Raw genomic sequence first — 24,355 nt, forward strand, 5'->3', positions numbered from 1 at the left:
AGAAATGCAATCATCATTAGGTCAAGGGTTCCCAAACTGTGGTTTGTGGCCTACCAGTGGTCTGCAGGCTTAAGTCACGTGGTGCCATCTTTGTGGACTTGTGGTTGAAGATGCAGAAGGCACATTCATCGCATTAAATATTCATAGTGATTTTTAATTTTGATTGCTTCTTTTCTTTCTTGGTATTGCAATTGGAATTTTCCGGAGTACAATAAAATACAATATGTAAGAAATAAAGGAGGCAATTAAAATGCAGTTAAAATCGTACGGCATCTAGCACAGTGCTTTGCAATGGCTACAACAGGCAAAACAAATCGTGAAGTGGTCCATCAAGACCTTGAGCAATTTTCGAATGGGGAAAAAAACATTTTAGGAACCACTGCCTTAGAAAATGTATGCAGTTTGCTTTGTTTTCCAGATTCATATACACCTCAAAAGCACTGTTTGTATACAAAAAAAAAGACAAATTAAAAACAGATATTGAAAAGAATAACTCAGTGATATAAACATACTAAAACATGTAAACATATGAAGATGTGTATACTAAGTGAAATGCTGCCCTGAGCTCCTACTGGGAGGAAGGATGGGGTATAAATCAAATAATAAATAAAAATAAATATAACATAAGATCTTTTTAGGGGCGGGAGATACCAAGAGATCAATAACACTCAAATGTAGCATCAGGAATACTAATTCAGGCAGAATCTCCAGTGATGATAATGGTTAAAATTTGTATGCCACTTTTGCATATAAATATGCTCAACGCAGCTCACAACAGAACAAATGTGCAAATCAATCCATCATGACGATACCAATCAAATACTAAATCATTGCAAGACATAACACAAAAATCCAGCTAATAACTTTTTGATTATATGAACATTATAACCTTTCAAAGTCGTCATAAAACAAAGTACCAGTCATTAAAACATCAATTAATGACCAACGTAATAAACACTCCAATGCCATCGCGTGTGAACTGTAGCAACCTCTGCCTGGCAGTACTATACCGCATGCGGTACAAAAATTAGCAAAGTGTATAAAAATGTTCATCGAGGGTAAAAAGTTTAACTGAACACAGTTCCTAGCAACTTGAATCTATATTATATAGTATTATTAGACTTATTAGGCTTGAAATTGTTTTGCAACTGTTTGCTTTTGTTGCAAGCTATTTCAGTTCTTGCGTTCTTGCTTCCTTTTTGTAAGTCGCTTTGAGTTCTATTGTTGAAAAAAAGCGACTAATACATGCTAGTAATAAATAAATAAATAGATTTGTCAGTCATTTGTTACCCACAGGTCTCCAAGCAACTTACAACACGTTAAAAACGTAAATGTAAATATGTAAATGTAAATATGAACAAACAACCGAGCCAAGTTTTGGTAGCACAGTAATAACAGCCCAACATCATTTCGATCTATCAAAAGCCTGGAGGGAAAGTTAAGTCTAGGAGGGGCCAAAGAGATTTCAAGGAAGGCGCCAGGCGGACCTCACTGGGATGAGCATTCCACAGATGGGAACCACAACTGAAAGGGGCTTCTCCCTTGTTGCCACCCTCCGAGCCTCCTTGGGGGTGGAAGCCTGCAGAAGCGCCTCAGACAAAGATATATGAGGTTTACATGCATAATAATTAAATAACAAACATATCACATTTAATAAACCCATACTATAAAGTGTATAAAGAGTTTACATATTATGTGCTCAATAAATAAAACGCCTCTTCACCAATCCTTGTAAGGGGCTACACTTCTGTTGGCAAATGCTCTGTTCTTTGTCTTCTGTGGTGTCAAACCATGTAGCAGGCTCCCATTGAGGTCCTCTTGAGCAAGGGAGTGAGACTCAGTAGTCACAGCTTGCTCAGCCAGTGATGAAGGCAACTCTTCTTTCCCTGGCTGTTCTGAAACTCAGGTAAGGTTTGGGGAGAAATTTCATTCAGTTTTGCCTAATCTGCACTTCAGGAACCAATATGCAGGCATCCTTCAGAATTGTCACTCCTCTGATGTTTCCTGCCAGGAAAAAAATGAATACAGAAGGGCTTGTTTTAAGGTAAAGGGGATACAAAAAGTGTCCGTGTTCATGAAAATGTACAAAACTGCACTGTATTAGCGAAATTCCTTGGGAAAATGCACACATTAGGCAAAACGGCATGCAAAAATGAAATTTTCATGCAAACTTCGTTATTTTAAAATGCAAGTCCTGAAACCTACTTGATTTTTATAACATCGCATTTCCACAGGCCATGAAAGTCCTCTCCAAAAAGAAGCTATTGAAACAATACGGATTTCCACGTAAGTATCGGTGCTTTTTTTCCGGATCAGCCAATCCAGGTCAGCCAACGTGTCATTTGGGCCCCATATTGCCTGCTCTGACAGGCAGCTGGTCTTCAACATCTCAGGCTTACTTGCTACTTGATCCTTTTTTTAAAAAAGGGAAATCTTTATTGATTTAGTAAAGCAGAGTATAGCACAGATGGGGAGTAGTCGACAAATGCATATCCAGAGTTTATCTATGTGTGTGTCTATATGTAAAAAAAAAAAAGGTGTCATTAATTTTCTATGCATAAATCACGGGTGGGGAACATTATGCAGCCCAAGAGCTGCGTTCCCTTCTCGGCAGCCCTTCCAGAGGTTGCCTGTCTGTGGAGGGCGGAGGAGTGCATGCCCTCACCTGCATCCTTCGCACACTGGGAGAGTATGCACGGGCACAGCAAGAGGAGTGGAAGCGTGGCTCATACCTCTCTGCTGTGGCCGTTTCTGCAATGTCATTTCATAGATGCGAAACGCTGAGTCTTTGCTTTGTGAGGACAGCTATGTGTGGACGCTACTCCTAATTAACACATGAACTGGTCCTTCTTGTACCTTCTTGTCTCCTTGCCAAAGGCCGGCCTCCACCTCGAGGGTCAAAAGCGGCTGCTGCTGGTGGGCAGCCAAAGCCAATGGCCCCGCTTGATCGGATTTACCAGGAAATAGCCATCTTAAAGAAACTAGACCACATCAACATTGTCAAGCTGATTGAGGTTTGTGCGTTTGTTACGTTGATATCCCCCCTTTCCTCTCAGGAGCTCAAGGTGGCGTGCACACATGGTTCTCCCCCTCCTGATTTCATCCTCACAACAACCCTGTGAGGTAGGTTAGGCGGGCTGAAAGTTACCCTGGGCTTTGTGGCCATGCGGGCTTTCGAACCCTGGTCTCCCAGGTTCTAGTCCAACATGGTAACCGCTACACCACACTGGTTCTCTAGTATGATAAATGAATGGACATGGCTAAAGTAGGTCTACTCTGTTGGGTGGGATTTGAGTGGGGATTTGAACCCTGGTCTCCCAGGTCCCAGACCAGTGCTCTAACCACTACACCACACTTCTGATCATGATCTCTCTCTCTCTCCCACATCCTTTGCCATTTTGTGTGGGGAAGAAAAGAAAAGGATTGAAAGGCAATGCTATCTAAAGAGGGAAGGGTTAAATACCCTGTTTTTAACGCCCCTTGAACATTTTTGCAAACGTTTTAAATTTTATTACTTATCTATTTATTTAATTATTGCATTTCTATCCCACTTTTCCTCCAAGGAGCTCAAGGTGGTGTACCAAGTGATCCTCCCCCTCTCCCTTTTATCCTCACAACAACCCTGTGAGGTAGGTTAGGGTGAGAGGCCATGAGTGACCCAAGGTCACCCAATGAGCATCATGGCCGAGCGGGGATTCGAACCCTGGTCTCCCCAGGTTCAAGTTCAGTATGCTAACCACTATACCACGCTGGCTCTCCAGTGTGATAAACTACTGGACATGACTAACATAGGTCTACTCTGAGTAGAATTTAGTTGAATGCAACTCACTACTACATGAGCCAGGACTGAAATTAGTACTCAGGGCGTTGCATAAGGTTGAATGTGATTTTTTTGCAAGATCTGTAGTTGAAAATAGGTGGTGACCTTTCAGTTATCACCGATACGTTTTTATGATGCCGAATCTGGTGACCAGTTCCTTTTTCAACAAATTGGTGTGTGAATATAGCCTAGATAGTTTATTCGGTACCACACCACAAAATAAGAGTTGCTTAAAAATGCATTTGGCAATAGCTTTCAACACCTTCATCAGATGATTCCCGGGCTCCTCTGAGGACATTTAAGTTTGATTCCAATGGAAGGAGGAAGTCGAATCTCTCGTAAAAGGGGTCGAGGTCCACTCAGCCTTCCATCCATCTGTGGTCGGTAAAATGAGTACCCGGCATACGCTGGGGGGTAAAGAAAGGCTGGGGAAGGAACTGGCAATCCCATCCCATATATACGGTCTGCCTAGTAAACGTCGCAAGACATCACCCTAAGAGTCGGAAATGACTCGCACTATAAGTGCGGGGACACTTTTACCTTATATATGTATCTGCTCAGAGAACTATGTGATTTTAGAGGGATTTGCCCTCACTAATCAATCCGTAGCATTCAGCCTTCCAGCACTAGATTTAGAATCCTCCGTGGCACAGAGTGGTAAGTGGCGGTAACGCAGCCAAAGCTCTGCTCACGGCCGGAGTTCGATTCCAGCGGAAGGAGAAAGTCGAATCTCCGGTAAAAGGGGTCGAGGTCCACTCAGCCTTCCATCCATCCGTGGTCGGTAAAATGAGTACCCGGCACACGCTGGGGGGTAAAGAAAGGCCGGGGAAGGAACTGGCAAACCCACCCCATATATAAGGTCTGCCTAGTAAACGTTGCAAGACGTCACCCTAAGAGTCGGAAGCGACTCGTACTACAAGTGCGGGGACACCTTTGCCTTTACCTTTTTTAGAGCAGATCTGTGTTTATGTGGCTGAATCTCAGCCTGTGCTCCTTCTCAGGCAGCAGAGAAAGGATGCCCTAAGGTTGGATTAAATCTCTTTTCTTTCCAGGTACTAGATGACCCCACAGAAGACAATCTGTACATGGGTAAGCAATTCTCTGTTTAAAAAAATGTAGTTATTTGGTGCTAGTTATTTGTGAGCAAACTTTTGCATGTGTTCTGAAAGCAGAAGAGCAAAATGCAAAACGAAATGTGTGATCAGGTGAGGCAAATCAGCTCCAACTTCGTTAGCACAAGTGGGACCTGCAACAAAATGTTGCAGCGTAGAGTAGCCCTGCTCATTTGCCCTAGCCAGACAGCCATGCCTCCTTTCAGGTAACTCCTCCCATTTTCTGATTCCTCCCTCAGCAGACAGTCACATTCTTCATGCTTAATCCACATTCTGCTTTTTTTGGGGGGGGGGGAGGGGAGGAGAGGCCAGGTAGAGGTCACTCCCTCAGGGTTTTTACCTCCTAAAGATTTTTTCTTTTACTTCTACAAACCTTGGTGCTCCCCCCAAGCGTGCTGAAACCTCCACTTGGTTTCTCAGTCGCTGTCACAACTCCGCATCTTAGCTTGCTGGTAGTTTTATAGAAGCAGGATTGGCAACAAGATGTTGCATTGCAGAGTGCTGCTATTCAGGGTTCCAGCCAGCAACGACGTCTTTTCCCAGGATGCTCCGTTCCAATCCCCACTCCCAGTTTTCCATTTTCACCCCACCCCCGGAACAGTCAGCCGGCTTTCCGTGCCACCTTGTCTCCTTCTGGGAGGAAGAATGGGATGTAAATTTAAGAACAGTCATAAATAAAACAATAAATTAAGCATGCTCCATTTTCATTTGGTTTAGTGGTTCCGGAGCTCTTTCGATTCTGCAGCATTACTGCAAAAAGGAACAACAACTAAAGTAACTGTTAACGATGGTGGTGGTTCTAAAATGATGGTGGTTTTTTTCTGTTCAGATTTAAATTACCTTACTTTTCTCCAGCATCTCAGAAAGCCACCTATATCCTTAGGTATTCAGTATCTGAGTTCACTGTGTCTCAGTTATTACCATCTTCTCTCTGTCCAGAAATTTAACTGGCAACACATACATTGTTGTCATTTGGTATCAGGATGATATACATGCAACTGTTCCTTCCGTGATGACTTTCCGAAGAGTACATGCCTGTATCTGGTACTACAAATGTGTGCTTCCTAGTAAAACAATGTGTTCTTATCAGATAATGCTTCACATCACATAGAGAAAGAGATAGCAATAATTTCTTTTAGTGGGTTGTTCTCTTCAGAGTTTTTTTTTTTAATTCCAGAATTAATGACCTCTGTTAGGATTTTGGATATACTGTAACTGCGTTTTGGTGTTAATATTAGATGATATTGGTAATTTGTTTTATATCTGTGCAACTGTGTTGTGTGAGAGTAAGCTAGACTATAAAATTTGACAGATGGATGATTTTTTTTTAAAAAAAGGAACCTATATGGCGATTAGGCGATATGTAAATGTCTTTAAATTTAGTCACCGCACAATCCTGCACATGTTTTACTTAGGACTACCTTGCACTGAGTTCAATGTCATTGTCTGCACGGCATCGCAAGCCTCGATTAGCTAAAAGGCAGATGATTAATTAAGTAAGATATTTAATCAGGCAGCAGACCTAATTCTTCTCCCCTTTTTGTCTCTTCCAGTGTTTGACCTCCTGCGGAAAGGGTAAGTGGTTTGTGTAGGCATAGGAAGAGCCTGGCTGCCGGATCCGGCCAGTGGCCCACCTATTCCAGTATCCTGTTCTCCCAGTAGCCAACCAGATGCTGTGATGGGAAGCCCACAAGCAGGACCTGAGTGCGAGAGCAACTCTCCCCACTTGTGATTGCTAGCAGCTGGTATTCAGCTGCAAACTGTCTCCGATATTGGAGACATAGTGGCTAGGGACAGGAGAGAAATTTGATTCAGTTCACATTTAAAGTCGAATCTATCAAATTTGTACTTTCTGAAACAAGATAAGAACAGAAACCAGCCACCCTTTGAAATTTGCACTCCTCAGAATTTTGCAATGCAGCCCTCCAACCAAACAGTGTTTACAAAACATTGTTTACAATACAATGTTTACAAAATTACATATATTAGGGGGAAATGTGTGTAAAAATGTGTTCATAAATAGCATGCAAAAATGCATGATATTGGGGGAAATTGCTCTGAAAACTATACAGTAGTCAAAACACCATACAAAAATGTGTTTATTCACACTAAACACTTGGTCCTTGGTCCAAGTTAGACTTGCAGAACCTAACTGAATGTGTGTGAGTGTGGGGGGGGGGTATGCAGTTTAAATTACGCAAAATTTCAACGAAAATTACGCCCATTGCAGAATGTGTTCTGGCTGCAGAATCCAGCTTTGCTTGGCACAGAATGTGGACTAACTGGGTATAAAATTTATTTTTCTGCTAGTGTGAAGGACACTATTCAGTTTATTATTATATCCGTTAGGTCAGGCTCTCCCTTAGTATGTGTGGGGCCCGGGGCAAAAGCATGGTTGGGGGCCACCCACATTCTTTCTCTCTATATATATCCTTTCCTCCAGGCAGCGGCGGAGGCTTTGTATTTCAGCTGCTAGGAGCTTGCGGCTGTAGCTCCCTTTTTTGCAGCCTTTATTGGCGGCGCCGGCGGCTTTGTATTTTTCAGCTGCAGGTCCCTTTTTTGCAGCCTTTGTTGTAGACTCGCTTAGCGTTTCGCTCTGTGAGGTTTTCTCCTTCCCGGCTTGCTGCTGCGGCCGTCAACAAACCGCTGCTGCACCTTTTCCTCCCGGCTCGTTTCTACGCTCCCCTCAGCTCGCTACTGCGGCCGTGAGGAGGACGCGGCTGCTGCTTTTATATGCAGATCGCCAAGCGCGGTGGGCCCCCAAAGCACAGGGCCCGGGGCAACTGCCCCGCTTCCTGGTGCCTAGGGGCGGCTCTGCGTTAGGTGCCTTAGAAAACAAGTTCTCTGGGTGTTGTACAAAATAAAAAGAAAACATGACAATATAAAAAAACCCATGATGAATCTTCAACATCCAACCCAGCCTAAAAGCCGAAGGCAAAAGTTCTGACCTGATAAAATACAAAACAAATCATAGCAGCTTAAAATCAACTAGCAGATTCGGGTTCTGAACCTACCAGCCCCTCCGCAAGGACTGAAATAACAAGCTCTTATCAACCTTTGAAGGACAGAAAAGGCACAGCTTAGCACCGAAAGGGCAACAGTGTAGGCACCAGGCAAGCTTTCTTCGGGAGAGAATCCCATCGTCTGGGTGGTTTATAGAGGAAGGTCCATAGCTCAGTGGAAGAGCACTTGCCTTGCATGCAGAAGGTCCCAGGTTCACTTCCCAGCATCTCTGGGTAGGGCTGGGAGAGACTTCCTGCCTGAAATCCCAGAGAGCTGCTGCCAGTTAGTGTAGATGATATTGAGCTAGATGTACCAGTGGTCTGACTCTGTATAAGGCAGATTCCTATGTTTACCACAGAAAAGGAGCCCCTCTTCCGCCACTCCGTTGAACGTGTCCTTCTGTTGCGAAGCCCAAATTTGTCCTGTGTGGTCTATGAAAAGGCCTTCCGTTGTGCTTTTTCTCTCCCGTTTTTAGGCCTGTCATGGACGTCCCGTGCGACACGCCTTTCACTGAAGAGCAGGCCCGGCTTTACTTCAGGGACATTGTCCTGGGCATTGAATACCGTGAGTAGCAAAACACAACTTTCCTGCTGAACTGCAACCAAGAACAGGTCAGGATGGCCAGAGTTCTGGAGCTCCAGAAGTGCTTCTGGAGCAGGCCTAGGCACCTGCTCGCCAGCTTATTTCCTTTAGTATTATTTTATTTATTATTAAAGGAGCCCAGAACATGTTCTGGGCCCTTCCAGAAATGTAATGTGTACTGCCCTCAAGTCGATTCCGACTTACGGCGACCCTACGAAGAGGGTTTTCATGAGGCTGAGAGGCAGTGACTGGCCCAAGGTCACCCAGTGAGCTTCATGGCTATGTGGGGATTCGAACCCTGGTCTTCCAGGTCATAGTCCAACACCTTAACCACTACATATGTGAGGTTGCTGTAGCATAATTCTGGTGGCCTCTAACCATGCACCCACCTCCATACGGTCTCTGGGACATAGGAAGCTATCTTAAACCAAGAGCTGACTGTTGATCTATTAGTATTAGTATTAATATAATAGTATTAGCATTAGCATTATTTATTTATTTATTTATTATTTGATTTATATCCTGCCCTTCCTCCCAGCAGGAGCCCAGGGTGGCAAACAGAAACGCTAAAAACGCTTTAAAACATCATAAAAAGACCTTAAAATACATTAAAACAAAACAACGTTAAAAACATTTTTTTTTTAAAATCATCTTTTTAAAAGGGTTAAAAAAATGTTGTTTTTTTAAAAAAACATATTAAAAAGCAATTCCAACACAGACCCAGACTGGGATAGATCTCAACTTAAAAGGCTTGTTGAAAGAGGAAGGTCTTCAGTAGCAGACTGGGATAAGGTCTCTCCTTAAAAGGCTTGTTGAAAGAGGAAAGTCTTCAATAGGCGCCGAAAAGATAACAGAGATGGCTCCTGCCTAATATTTAAGGGGAGGGAATTCCACAGGGTAGGTGCCACCACACCAAAGGTCCATTTTCCTTGTTGTGCAGAACTGACCTCCTGATAAGATGGTATCTGCAGGAGGCCCTCACCTGCAGAGTGCAGTGATCGGCTGGGTATATAAGGGGCAAGATGGTCTTTCAGGTATCCTGGTGCCCGGCCATATAGGGCTCTGCACACCAAAACTAGAACCTTGAACTTAGCTTTGGTATTAGTATTATTTAGTTGCTTGTTACCTTAAGGACTCCAAGTGACATACAGCTTTGTTAAAAACAAAAGTAAATATGCCATACCATAAAAACAAAACAATAAAACAACAGCCACCCCAACACAGCCACAGAAAGTGTTGGCAGCCCACTAATACAAACAACATCATCTCAGTCTATCAAATACCTGGGGGAAAAGGTAAGTCTTTACCTGGCACCGACAAGATGTCAGTGAAGGCGCCAGGCAGAGCTTACTGGGGAACGTATTCCACAGATAGGGAGCCACAACTGAAAAGCCCCCCTCCCTTGTCACCACCCTCCGAGCCTTCCTCGGAGAACTAAAGTTCCCAGAATTCTCTGGGAAGAGGGATCGATAGTTAAACCACTCTGGGAATTGTCGCTCTGTAAGGGGAATTGGGGTCTTTGTACAACTCTCAGTGCCCTTAAGAAACTACCTTTCCCAAACTCACACACACACACACAAATTGCTGACGATCTTGATGATGATGATGACGACGACATTTCTCTCCCGCCCTTCCTCCCAGAAGTTGCCCAGGGCAGCAAAGAAACAATGCATCAACAAAACATCTTCAAAGACATCATAAAAACAAATCATTTTTTAAAAAGTCCTTTTTGTAAAAAAAAATCTTTAAAAAGCATCTTAAAAACAATTCCAACATAGATGCAGACTAGGATCTGTGCCAGGTGCTGTATGATTTTTCACTGTTATTTTTCTGCTGTTTTTATTTCTTACGTTGTATTTTATTGCATTACAACGTGCATTCCACAAAACTCGGAACTGTAATGCAATGAAATACAGTGTTAGAAATTAAAGAAGCGGTAAAATGCAGTTAAAGTCAATCGGAAGATTTAACGTGGGCATGCCGCGAACCACCGAAATAAAGCTCGCGGCCTGCTGCTGGTCCGTGGACCACAGTTTGGGAACCTCTGCTTTAAAACCAGCGAATAAAAAAACCAAACCCTGCTAGGCTCAAACCGTTCTTGCTGATGTGACAAGGATGAGATGGAGGGAGAGGAATTGATTTTCCCTTCTCTGCTTCCTTACTACAAATTCTAACAACTTTATTGATTCCGTCCAGGAAAACCTATGGTGGTTAATGTGGAGATGAGCTTGCAGCGTCCTCTAGGGAGCCATTTTCATCTATTGGTGCAACAAGAGGGTTTAGAAAGAGCAACGGGGGAGGCGGTTAAATCGCAGGCAGGTTACAAATGCTACGATCGCAAGCGTTTGCCTTCAGTCACAGTCCAGTCTTAGCTGCACCCCAACTTCAGCGTTAAAGGAAAACACCTTGATGAATCCAGCCACAGTCTAAAGGTTAACGCTCCAATCTGGTTTACTTAGCAGGGGGGCTCTGCCTAGGGAGAGCCACATCTGTCAATTTTGGTTTCTCTCTTTTCCAATCTAAAATTCCGTTCTCTGCATCAGTTTGCAATTTTTTAAAAAAAGGAGCTGTCATGACAATTCATCAGCGTTTGAGTGCAGACTTCTCCTGGTTGTACACATGTGCAATTCCGACGCATGTACGCATTTTTGCAACAGAGTTTCCCCTAGAATAATGCATTTGTGTATGCTTCATTTCTGTGTTCATTTTTATTCATGCTTTCCGCTAATGTATGCATTTTTTTGTATACGTTGCTTGGCCAGAGAAGGAAGTGCAAATTTCAAAGTATGGCCATGTTTTGGTTCATGTATTTTTTAGGGTACTGAGAATGAGGCTGTACATTACCAGTGAACTTGTGAAGCCAGTTTTGGTTGATTTGGTCTGTTTAACTCAGAATTGTCTGTGCTGACTGTCAGCAGTTCCTCTTGCCTTGTGTGTAACAGTGCACAGGGTGGAAAAAGTAGACAGGTCCCATCTGCACTTATACGTTAAAAGCAGTATTAATACCATTCTAAACCAGCATGGCTTCTTCCAAAGAATCCTGGGAACTGTAGTTTGTGAAGGGTGCTGAGAGTTGTCAGGAGACCCGATTCCCCTCACAGAGCTACAATTCCCAGGGTGGTACAATCCCTTTTCTCCAGAAACTCTGGGAATTGTGGCTCTGTGTGGGGAATAGGGGTCTCATAACAACTCTCAGTGCTCTTAACACATTACAGTTCCCAGGATTCTTTGGGGAAAACCATGACGGTTTAAAGTGGTATGATATTGCTTTAAATGTGTATGTGCAGATGGAACCTCTGTCTACTTTTTCCACCGCGTAGCCAAAGTTCTCTGGGCGATTTACAAAAAAATTAAGAACACTGAACATTAAAAACAAATATACAGTTTTAAAACCATATAGCACAGATAAACAAGGTGAAAGACCTGAGGTCAGAGCTCAGCACATGATGTTAGAATGCCTGGGAGAAAAGGAAAGTCTTAATCTGGCGCCAGAAAGATAACAATGTTGGCGCCAGGCGAACTTCATCTAGGCGATCATTCCATAATGTGGGGGCCACCACTGAGAAGGCATCTCCCTTGTTGCCATACTCCAAGCTTCCCTCGGAGTAGGCACCCAGAGGAGGACCTTAGATGTTGAGCGTAGTGTATGGGTGGGTTCGTGTCGGAAGAGGTGTTTTGTCAGGTATTGTAGTTGCTTGTTACTCAAAGGTCTTGCAACTCTACAGATAAGAGCATCCCTTGGGAAAGATATCATAGCTCAGTGCTGGATATGGTGAGGAAAGCGATTGGATTCAGTTCTCATTTAACGGCGATTGATCAAATTTGCGCTTTCCAAAACAGTGTGAGAGCCAGAGCACAGGCATCTGAAATTTGTACTTACCCAATTTTTGCGATGCGCCTCTCCAACCAATGTTTTAAAAAGGCACAGGTTAGAGGAAAGTGTGCATGAAAGTGAACACACGAGTGAAAATACCTGGCAAAACTGCATCATGTTAAGGGAGATTGCTTGCAAAAAAAAAATCTGCATACAAAAATGTGCGTGTTAGGAGACATTTGCACAAAAATGCGTAAGATTTTTCGTGAGCATTTAAAAAAAATCACAAATTGCTGCGGAAATGAGGAGAGCTGAATTTAAGACTGGAGAAATGAGATAACCAAAGGTGACAGAGCCTTTCACCCCTAGCGACACAGCACACATTTCAAATGCAGAAGGCGTCCGTTTCAGTTCCTAGAAGCATCTTCAGGCAGCACTGGCGTTAAATCATTTCTCCACTTCAGATGCTCTGATGCAAAGCTAATAGTTAGGCGAGTCTCCAATGCGATGCCCATTGTCCTTGAACTGCGTCAGACAACTCCGCTGATCAAATATAATGCGGCGAACCTTCTCAGCAGCCAGCATGATGTGCTAATGTGTTTCAAGTGCATTCGCTTGTTCATTTTCCTTCCCCTTGTGTGTGTGTGTGGTTCCCAGGCTGCTGGCTCTGAAGATGTTTGTAAAAGGAAACATGCTAGGAGGACTTGTTTTAGATATCTTCCAATGGCCGGCCGGCCTTTTTCTCGGCTCTGACATCAGTAACCCAGGGTTATTCTCTGTGCGCACTCGTGTCAAGAGCAGCTGTAACATTATGGTGATCAGACTGAGCTGTCAATCAGAAGGTCCCCAGTTCGAATCTCACCTCTGCCTCAAATTCACTAGGGCCACATTCACACCATACATTTATTCCAGTGATTCCACTTGGAACAGTCACGGCTTCCCCCAAAGAATCCTGGAAAGGGGGCCCAGGGCTTTTAGGAGACCCCTATTCCTCTCACAGAACATGCCTGGCACCATCATTATCTACTTTTAGGCACCAGACAAAAACTTTTGGCCCTTAATTTGAAGGGCTAGAGCTTGGGAAAGTTACTTTTTTGAACTATAATTCCCATCAGCCCCAGACAGCATGGCCACTGGATTGGGCTGATGGGAGTTGTAGTTCAAAAAAGTAACTTTTCCAAGCTCTGCTTCAGGCGATAGGTGACCGGTTTAGTGTGGAAGGTTTTGTCTCTTGTCAGCTCTGATGTGTTCTTAGGGGGGGGGGCGTTTAATATTATCATTGTTATTGTTAAATTTGTTACAATTGGTGTTAGTGTTTTTCATTATTGTAAGTCACTTTGCATTGCGTTTGCGAAGAAAGCAACGGCTAAATATTAATATAATAATTCAGTCTGCATCTTTAAGGGAACCAGCCTGATTCACATTTCTCAGATGAATATGGAAATGCAGTCATCACGCAGCTTTCACATTTTGCACTGCAGTTCCAGGCTGGAAAAAGAAGCAGAAAAAGCGGTTCCTCGCTCCCTTATCTCCCCTCACAACGTTTCTCCTTCCCTGCCACCTTTGGCCCTCTCTCCGAACAGCAATTTTCCCTTGTCTGAGATTGCAAGAGGCTTAACCTCCATTTAAGTTTGTGAAACAAGCTTAATTTTTTAGAATTAACCATTTAGACAGTCCGTTTCTCACTCTAGCTTCCCTGACAGAGTCTCACATGTTTTTAGGCGCTCCTAACTCCACTTCAAACCAGAACTATCACTAGAAGCTTAAATGACGAAACTGAGGTTATCCTACTTTGGACACATAACGAGAAGACATGATTCATTAGAAAAGATAATAATGCTTGGAAAAAGAGAAGGAAATTGGAAAAGAGGAAGGCCAAACAAGAAATGGATTGATTCCATAAAGGGAGCCACAGACCTGAACTTACAAGATCTGAACAGGGTGGTTCATGACAGATGCTCTTGGAGGTCGCTGATTCATAGGGTCGCCATAAATCGTAGTCAACTTGGAGGCACATAACACCAACAACAACTCCACTTACCTGGGAGTAAGTCCCACTGAACTCGATGGGACTTACTTCTGAGTAGACTTTAAAAAAAAGGCACTCAAAAAGTCCTCCCCTGTTTTTTGCCTCTTTCCTCCCCTCAAGCTCATTCGTTGCCAGTAATGCTCTGCTCCAGGCTGGTCTCCTTTCTTGCTTTCCCTGGCCTCCATTTTAGCCTTATTCCTCTTTCCCGCTGTGCGGCTCCAGCAATTGATGTTTCCTTGAGCTCATTTCTGATTGGGGAGGAAGCCTCAGGCTCTCCCCCGGGAGGAAAATGAATTGCTCCCAATCAACTCCATCGTTGAGAACCGATCTCTGAGACCGTGAGCAATCGTGTGCATGCGCGTCCTCTAGGACAGTGCGGCCGAACGATAGGGCCCGGGAGCGCGTCGCTGCCTCGTTGCCACCGCTTCCACCTTCTAACAGCCGAGGAAGGCAGCTGGCGCGGCACGCGAAGGCTGTCGTTGGTGCCTAGGCGGTGCCTGGGGGGGCGGCTCTGGGTGTCACCCCCGTCTGGTGGTGTCACCCGGTGTGGCCCGCACCTGCCGCACCGCCCTAGTGACGCCCCTGTACCCACTGCACAGTAACAGAAAGGTAGGACAGAATCTGGTTACTAGTCCATGAGTCACTGGTGAAGTGTACAACACCAGCCTTGGCAGTTTTCAATGATGCATGTATTTCCTGTGCAATGTCATGTTGCAGAGCGGGAACTGCAACATTTGAAAAGTGCTGTCTACATGGCACATTCCACCTTGGACACACAACATTTACGAAATCAATAAATGCCTCATTTTCAACAATGGGAAAAGGCAGCATGGCTCTAGCAATGAACTCTGAGAGAGCTCTGTTACATCTTGCAACCATTGCTGATTTTCCAGACAGCTTTGTGAAATTTGAAAAGCATGTATCCAGTGAAATTTGTGTGTGATTCTGTGCATGTTGTGGAGTGGTTTTCTCACCTTGGCTGAGGTTGCTTATGGAGGATGCCTTGCTCTGTTTCTCCACATGGCCAACAGTCCCTTTTTTATAACACTCCATTTGACTTTGGAGACCCCCTTTCTTTCGACCTGTGTTGCTTTCAGTGCCAGGGACAAGCAGTGGATGATGGATCTTGAAATGTCTGCACATTGCCAAGGTGCCAACATGAGTTCCTTGCCTCCTAAGCCTAACTTTCATTAGGCATTTAGAACACACCACTACGTACTTATCCTCTGCATGTTTTGAAAAGTATTTCCACACATAGGATTTGATCGGACCGAAACACAGCAATTCACACTTTTTGTGATGCAGTTCTCCAACCAAACAAGGTTTACAAAACTGCGCCTCCAAGTGTGCATAAAAATGAATATCTTCGTAAAAATAACGTACTGGACACAAATGCATTATATTAGGAGGCTTGCAAAAATGTATCCATTCGTCACAACCGCATACGGAAATGTGTTTCTTTGGTGAAATTCCCGCTAAAGTGCTGAAGAATTTTCATGAGGATTTTTTTTTTTTAAAAAGCAAATTGCTGCAGAAATGTGGAGAACTGACTTTAAGATTGGAAAAAGGAGAAATTGAGAGAACTGAAATTGACAGATCCTTCCATCCCAACCCACTCATAGCCCAGACGATGGGAAGAGAGGGGGAAAAGAGGTCCCATAGTAAATAATAACTCTACATGTTTTCATTATGATGGGAAAATATGTTGATTTTTTTTTCCCCCTGGGAAACTTTGATAGCAGCCACATCAGGGAACCATCGCACGTACCGGGACTGTGTCTGAAGCGAGGAGCTGAACTCTCTGTCACGCTTGTAATGATTACCTGTCATAACCAACTAGGGAGCCCATTTGTTAGCAGATCCTTCTGCAACAGCAGCTCTTTGAATTGGCTCCCAGCAGAAGCCCTGACTCATCCTGTCTTCGGTGTCTGCTCATTGGGAACCTGACCAATGCAAATCCAAATGAAGGCTGGGCCAAACGTCCCCCTTCCCAGTTTCCTGACAATGTTCTTCCAGCCTCACTCACACCGCCTGCAAAAACCGAGGGCTGATTTTCCACTACTGCCTTGAAGGGGAGTAAAATCTCTTTTGGTGGGCTGGGGTTGCCTCTTACCTTCAGGGAGGCTGATGGGAAATGGTGAAGAGAGTAGGAGTGCAGGAGAAATTTGATTCAGTTCGCATTTAAAGGGGAATCTCTCGAATTGGCACGTTCCGAAACAAGACAAGAGCCGAAATTCAGCCATCCTTCGAAACTCACACTTATCCAAATTTTGTGATGCGGTTCTCCAACAAGTGTTTACAAAAATGCATGTGTAAGGGGAAATTGTGTATACATATGAATGCATGGTGGAAAATAACTTTCAAAAATGCATTTATTTATTTATTTGTTGAATTTCTATACCGCCCGACTAGCATAGCTCTCTGGGCGGTGTACAACAGAGGAATATAAATATACACAGTAAAATCCAATAATTCAGTGCAAGGAACATGTATGTAGGCATCCACAAATCTAAAATCAGTTAAACATATTTAAAAGACTAAAATAGACTAAAATGCCTGAGAAAAGAGGAAGGTTTTAACTTGGTGCCGAAAAGATAGCAACGTCGGCGCCAAGCACACCTCGTCGGGAAGACTATTCCACAGTTCGGGGGCCACCACTGAGAAGGCTCTAGTTCTTGTTATCATCCTCTGAGCATTATATTAGGAGGCATTGCTTGCCAAAGTGTGTTCATTAGTCAAAACTGCATATAAAAATTTATTATTTATTAAATTTATATCCCATCCTTCTGCCCAGAACGGCAAGCAAAAACACTAAAACATCTTAAAAACAGACATTAAAATATATTGGAACTTCTTTTAAAGCATAGTAAAACATAACATCTTTTTTTAAAAAAAGCTTTATGTAAATTTATTTATTTTTATTTATTTGTTAGATTTTTATACCGCCCGACTAGCATAGCTCTCTGGGCGGTGTACAGCAAAAATACAGATACATACAATAAAAACCCATAATAATACAACAAGAACACATATAAGAAAATGAAAAATCTAAAATCAGTTATAGCAAATTTAAAAACTAAATTAAAATTAAAGCTAGATTAAAATGCCTTAGAAAAGAGGAAGGTTTTAACTTGGCGCCGAAAAGATAGCAAAGTTGGCGCCAAGCGCACCTCATCGGGGAGACTATTCCACAATTCAGGGGCCACCACCGAGAAGCCCTAGTTCTTGTTATGTTTTATTAGGAGAGCTTAGCACCAAAATGCTAAAGAATTTTCATGAGGATTTGTGTTTTTTTAAATTTGCAAATTGCTGTGGAACAGAATTTCAAATTGGAAAACTGAGAACCGAAAGGGACTGACCCTTCCATCCCTAGGAGAGAGCCTCCTACCCCTTTGTGCCAGGCATACTTCCCAGAATGCCTTGGGAGCAAGGTGATGTAGCGTCACTCCAGCCCCAAGGCATTCTGGGCCATTTGGAAGCTGAATTTATGAACAGGTGAATCTGTCTCTGGTCTGTGCCGTTTTCTCACAGTTCAGTTTCTGTGTCAGTTTTCAAAAATCCTCTCAACACGTTTGAGATGTTTATTTGAAAGCCCCATTTCAATGTTGTCTTCTCCCAAAATACGTCTTTAAATACATGTTTTGATAACGCTTAACCTGCTTCATTCGGAGGAGTGCAAAATCCCGTGGGCCGCTAAGTGGGTCTGAGCTACACACAAGAAACTGAGAGGTACGAATCAAGTCATTCCGTGGAGGAATCCACAAAGATGGGATTTCTCAAGTGTCCCTAAATGAATTGTTTTCATTGATGACATGATAAAAAAAGGTAGAATCATAGAGTTGGAAGGGGCCTTGTAGGCCATCGAGTCCAACCCCCTGCTCACAGCAGGAAATCCACAGCTAGAGCATCTCCCGCAGATAGCTGTCCAGCCTCTGCTTGAAGACATCCAGCAAAGGGGATCCCACCACCTCCCTAGGCAGTCGGTTCCATTGCCAAACTGCCCTTACTGTCAAGAAGTTCCTTCTAATGTCCAATCTGAATCTACGCTCCTGCAACTTAAAACCATTAGACCTAGTCCTACCCTCTGGGGCAGCAGCGAACAAATCTGTACCCTCCTCTGTGTGACAGCCCGTCAGGTACTTAAAGAGTGCAATCATGTCACCCCTCAGCCTTCTCTTCACCAGACTGAACATGCAAAGTTCCTTCAAGTAAAGGTGTCCCGCACTTGTAGTGCGAGTCGTTTCCGACTCTTAGGGTGACGTCTTGCGACATTTACTAGGCAGACCATATATATGGGGTGGGATTGCCAGTTCCATCCCCGGCCTTTCTTTACCCCCCAGCATATGCCGGGTACTCATTTTTCGGATGGATGGAAGGCTGAGTGGACCTCGAACCCTTTTACCGGAGATTCGACTTCCTTCTTCCGTTGGAATCAAATTCCGGCCGTGAGCAGAGCTTCAGCTGCGTTACCGCCGCTTACCACTCTACGCCACAGATAGGAGCCTTTAATTATTAGATTTATTTCTTCCTTTGATGTGCCCCTCCCGTCTGCTCACATCGCCCTGTTAACAGCCTCCGTGTGCTGGCTGGCAATTTGCGCACTCCTTTCCTCAATCTCTCTGCCTGTGCAAATGGACTGTTGGACCAGTCACTGCATCGGCTCTCCTGGCGCATTAGAGATGTAGATCACATCCGTGTGCTGAATCTTTTTTTGCTGCAAGAAAATAGGCATGCAAAACAGCTTGACTTGGGAGTTCAAACTCTTTATATCTGCTATGTCAAAAAGCTCAGAGTCTTAGTTTGAAGCTGATATTATCTTAACTTGTGGCACGACCGCACTTGGAGTACTGTGCTCAGTTCTGGTTGTAGCATCTCAGAAAGGGTATTGTAGAGCTGGATAAAGGTTCAGAAAAGAGCTGGTTGCCGTGACTCACAAGTGGAAAGAGTGCTGTTGCACTCAGGTCCTGCTTACAGGCTTCCCAAGAGGCATCTGGTTGGCCTCTGTGACTATAGGATGCTGGACTAGATGGGCCTCTGGTCTGATTGAGCATGGCTCTTACGTTTTTTATTAACATGAGCGATGAGCAAAGGAGGAAACGTTCCATCTGGGCTTTTTAGTTTGGAAAAAAGGGCAAGTAAAGTGTATAAAGTTAAATGTGGAGGAAGTGGATCTGCTAGGGGTTGGGGAGACATTCAATTCAGTTCACATTTAAAGCCGAATCAATCAAATGTGCACTTTCTGAAACAATGTTGTTGTGTCTTCAAGTCAATTACGACTTGTGGCGACCGTATGAATCAGCAATCTCCAATAGCATCTGTTTATAAACCACCCTGATCAGATCTTGTAAATTCAGGTCTGTGGCTTCCTTTATGGAATCAATCCATCTCTTCTTTGGCCTTCTGTTTTTCCCAGCATTATGTCTTTTCTAGTGAATCACGTCTTCTCATTATGTGTCCAAAGTATGATAACCTCAGTTTCATTACTTTAACTTCTAGTGATAGTTCTGGTTTAATTTGTTCTAACACTCCTAATTATTTGTCTTTTTCGCAGTCCATGGTGTGTGCAAAGCTCTCCTCCAGCACCACATTTCAAATGATTTGATTTTTCTCTTACCCGCTTTTTTCACTGTCCAGCTTTCACATCCATACATAGAGATCGGGAATACCATGATCTGAATGATCCTGACTTTAGTGTTCAGTGATACATCTTTGCATTTGAGGACCTTTTCTAGTTCTCTCACAGCTGTCCTCCCCAGTCCTAGCCTTCTTCTGATTTCTTGACTGTTATCTCCATTTTGGTTAATGACTGTGCCAAGATATTGATAATCCTTGACAAGTTCAAAGTCCTCGTTGTCAACTTTTAAGTTACATCAATCTTCTGTTGTCATTACTTTAGTCTTCTTGACTTTCAGCTGAGTCCTGCTTTCTGAAACAGTATGAGAACCAAAACACAGCGATCCTTTGGAATTCGCCCTTCTCCAAATTCTGCAATGCGATTCTGCAACCAAAGAATGCTTACAAAAATGCATAATGTTAGGTCAGGTGTGGGGAATTTTTGGCCCTCCAGATGTTGCTGCACTACAACTTCCATCATCCCTGGCCACTGGGAAGTTGTAGTTCAGCAACATCTGGAGGGCTAAAAGTTCTCTGTCCTTGTACTAGGGAAAAGCGTGCGTGAAAATGAGAAAAGTCTGCATGAAAATTCATCATACCAAATTGCTTGCAAATGTACCTTAGTCAAAAATGTGTTTTTCAGGAGAAATTCACACTAAAATGCTGAAGGATGTTCATGAGGATTTTTTTTTAAAAAAAATTACAAATTGCTGCAGAAATGGGGAGCACTAAAATGTGAAACTGAGAGAACCCCAATTGACAGATCCTTCCATCCATACTAGCAGTGGTTCTCTGGGGGTTCCGGCAAAGGCCTCTCCCGGACCTACCTGGAGATGCCAGGAATTGAACCTGCGGCTGAAAGGATCAGATCAGGAGAATTCCTGAAGTATGCCATCTGTTGGATCCCTCTCGGTGATCGGGGTGTTTCTCTCGGCTCCTCAGTGCATTACCAGAAGATCATCCACCGAGACATCAAACCATCCAACTTGCTCCTGGGGGACGACGGGCACGTCAAGATAGCCGATTTTGGAGTGAGCAATCAGTTTGAGGGCAACGACGCCCAGCTCTCCAGCACCGCCGGCACGCCTGCCTTCATGGCCCCTGAGGCTCTCTCTGATTCCGGGAAGAGCTTCAGTGGGAAGGTAGGGCTCTGTTTATGTGGCATGGACCCCATTTGTGCAGTGGAGGGAGCTAACAGCCCAGGAGGAGTAAGCGGAAGGCGGCAAAAGGAATAAGAAACGTATGAACTGGTGGAGACTGGTGGCTCCGATGCTCGTGAGGCAGTTTATCCGCTCCCGGTTTTAGTCTGGACTTTGGAGAAGCTGCCCTCAAAATAGGTTCAGCACCTTGGATAGCTCCTTGAAAGTTTGGACGAAAACTCGGAGTGGATTTACTGACACTGGAACCACCAGCTTCCACTGGTGGTATTATTATTATTATTATTATTATTATTATAGTTTATTTATATACAATTTTTTGGCCAAAAGGCCTCCAAAGTGCTGAACAAAATATTATAAAACATATTACCAAAAAAAAGTATGACGTGTTTGGACCCCTGAAGCTATGTGAAGATATACAGGGTGGTATTCAACACTAGTCCTACTCAGAGTAGATCCATTGAAGTTAATAGATGACTGATTTAGGTTCATTCATTTCAGTTGGGATACTCTGCATTGAATGCAACCCATACCTGCATGCACACCTCCCTAACCCCACAGGAACATGGGAAACTGCCTTCAACTGAGACCATTGGTTCATCTAGCTTAACATTGTCTACACAGATGGGCAGTGGCTCTCCTTCTAGTTCCAGTGTTCAGAGGAGAGTGCCGTTGGCAATGCAGTCAAAATGGCACCATTGGTGCACAAGAGAGAGTGGGTGGTAAAGCCTCGGGAAACCTCAAGGTTTGGAGAAGTACAAAAAGAAATTAGGGGGGAAAACATCACAGTGGGTGAGTCACAGAATGCTGACTGGCTGTAACCAGGGGGATGGGAGCTGATGGAATGGAGTGTCCTGCAGAGGAGCACTCCACGCAGCAATATTTTGTTGCAGGGCCCTCCCCTTGGGTATCTAATTTTTAAAATGTGCTTGCTTCTTTTCAGGCACTAGACGTCTGGGCCATGGGGATCACTCTCTTTTGCTTTGTGTATGGAAAGGTAAGATGTCTGTAGAATGGCAACAGGTTTTGTTGTTGTGGGGAGGAGGGTAAGCTGTTAAAATTGTGTGCGGACGGCTATTGTCCCAGACACACGGGAACAGTTAAAATTAAAAGTTCAGATGCAGTGGAAATCAAGCAGCAAAAACCTGCTGAAACAGAATGATCTTAAAAGCCCCTCTAAACACTAGAAGAGGTGTAGGAGATCTCTCATTTCACTTTGTAGGCACCAGTGCAGAAAAGGCCCTGTTCCTAAGGCTCTCTGGCTGTGCTTCAAACAATGATGGGATGTTGAGTAGGGGATCTGAAGCCAATCTCAGTCAGACTCATAATAGAGAAGTAAGGCAGCATTTACGTGTACAATGGAAAAGCATAATGCAGGAAGAGTTTCCCTCTGTAGGAATTCTCTAGCCTTTTTGTGGCGGGGACGTCAAGATGGTTAGAGGAGCTTTGAAGTTTGTAGGGTAAACAGAGCCTCAAGCTTTGAATGCTCCCTCCAGCAGAGGATTCCCAAAGGCACAAACACCTTTGGTTTATTTGCAGTGTCCTTTCATTGATGAATTTATCCTGGTGCTTCACAACAAGATCAAGAACAAGCCGGTGGAATTTCCAGAAGAGTAAGTAAACTTTACAGATCGCAGTTTGCTACGGATGACTCTGGAACGCTTCAGAGTCTCAGGCGCTGGGGAGGGTGTTGCCGTTGCGCTCAGGACCTGCTTGCAGGCTTCCCATTGGGGCATCTGGTTGGTCTTGCGAGAACAGGATGCTGGACTAGGTGGGCCACCTTTGGCCTGACGCAGCGGCTGGGCTCTTCTGCGGTTCTTCACCAAGAAGGTTGCATTCTCACCTTCCATCACTTGGTGCAGACTTTGTTCCTCAAGGGCAGGGTGGGTGTCAAGGGTTGGCATGGTTGTACACCCCACCCCAGCAGGGGACCTACTGACAACAGCTCCCCTGAACCTGCCTCTCCCCCTTGCCATTGCAGCCTGCTCAGTCACCTCCCCTCACTCTGACCCAGAGGATGCCTCTCTTTGGCCTCTCAGGAGTATTTAAGATCTCTAACTGTAGCGTCTTCTGAGGCCCTGGGCGGAATGGGACTATGACCTAGTGGCTTCAGTTTATCTCTTGCTACCAAACTGCCTGATGATGTAGAAGGGATGCTGCCACCAGGATTCACTGTCTCTTATTCTGCAGTTACAGAATTCTCACTTGCCACAACTTGGCTTTTTGAAGTGGGGACTATTAGGAACTCCTTTTACTGTGACTGGTTCCAATCAGCAGGAAGCGACAAGGAAGGAAGTTAGAAGACTCTTCTCAGTGGCTGACACATTCCCCTTTCATGCTGATTGGCTCACAGGACGCATAGGGACCCTGCTGGGACCTGTCTCCCAAAAAAGGAAGGCGTCTAAGACCCCCTAAGACTCTGGATATGCCCCTGCCTAAAAAAATAAGAGTTTAGTCCACACTGTTCCGAATAAAAGACTAATTTAAATAGGAATATTGGCACCTACTTTATGCCAAATGAAACCATTGGTCCATCGAGTGCTAGTCTTTTAAGCTTGAGATACAGTCTTCCAAACTCTTTTGCATTCCTCAGAGTGGGTGAGAAGGGATTTTTGGTGGCAGCCAGGAATGTGTGTATGTTCCCCCCCTTTTCTTTTAATTACAAAAAGAGAGGGAACATATTCATTGGGTTATATAGTTCTACTCAGACTGGAGCTACTAAAAGCAATAAACCACAGTTAATCATGGCTATCAACTTCAGTGGGTCTACTCAGAGTAGAACTAGCACTGGATGCAACCTGCAAACATGTATATCTGCATATGCTCACAGACACACACTGTCATCTGTGGCTGGCATCTCTAAAACTTTACATAGAGCACGGGTGAGTAAACCGCAGCTCAAGGTTTTCATTATTTCATGTGGCCCTTGACCTAATTTCATGCAGACATGTGCTCTCAAGAGGGAGAGAAGGAGGACAGGAGGGGCAGATTGGGCATAAAGCTCCAACACATGTTACATGTGAACTGAACCACCAGTGGGGGGGGCAATAGACAGAAAAGGCAATTTATTCGTCCCTCTGCTGATTCCTCCTCTAAAAGGGTTTGTTGTTTTTGCAGGCTTTGCTCCTTCCCTTCTCTTCCTGGTTTCGTTCTCAGTTAGTTAGTGACGGCTCCTGAAATGGAAGCCGCATGACTGCTTCAGCATGTAGGGCGTCTTTATAGTAA

The 24,355-nt window shown here is 44.1% G+C and overlaps 1 protein-coding gene across 6 annotated transcripts in view; it reads left to right on the top strand.

Annotated features, from left to right (window-relative positions):
- Positions 1 to 24,355, top strand: part of CAMKK1 (calcium/calmodulin dependent protein kinase kinase 1) — a 117,028-nt gene that overhangs the window by 66,180 nt on the left and 26,493 nt on the right. For 5 of the 6 annotated variants that reach the window (XR_009759875.1, XR_009759874.1, XM_061605185.1 and 2 more), the window contains exons 5-12: positions 2,235 to 2,286; positions 2,878 to 3,014; positions 4,873 to 4,909; positions 6,486 to 6,507; positions 8,411 to 8,499; positions 20,916 to 21,115; positions 22,074 to 22,127; positions 22,670 to 22,743. Coding sequence is in view for 4 of the 6 variants with exons in the window: in XM_061605185.1 (XP_061461169.1) it covers positions 2,235 to 2,286; positions 2,878 to 3,014; positions 4,873 to 4,909; positions 6,486 to 6,507; positions 8,411 to 8,499; positions 20,916 to 21,115; positions 22,074 to 22,127; positions 22,670 to 22,743 (665 nt within the window). In the remaining 2 variants the exon portion in view is untranslated. Of the gene's footprint in view, positions 1 to 2,234; positions 2,287 to 2,877; positions 3,015 to 4,872; positions 4,910 to 6,485; positions 6,508 to 8,410; positions 8,500 to 20,915; positions 21,116 to 22,073; positions 22,128 to 22,669; positions 22,744 to 23,407; positions 23,561 to 24,355 lie in introns of those variants that run through there. The other variant, XM_061605188.1, reaches the window with a different exon arrangement.

This window comes from Rhineura floridana, chromosome 21 (assembly GCF_030035675.1).
Source record: "Rhineura floridana isolate rRhiFlo1 chromosome 21, rRhiFlo1.hap2, whole genome shotgun sequence".
Lineage (NCBI taxonomy): Eukaryota > Metazoa > Chordata > Lepidosauria > Squamata > Rhineuridae > Rhineura > Rhineura floridana.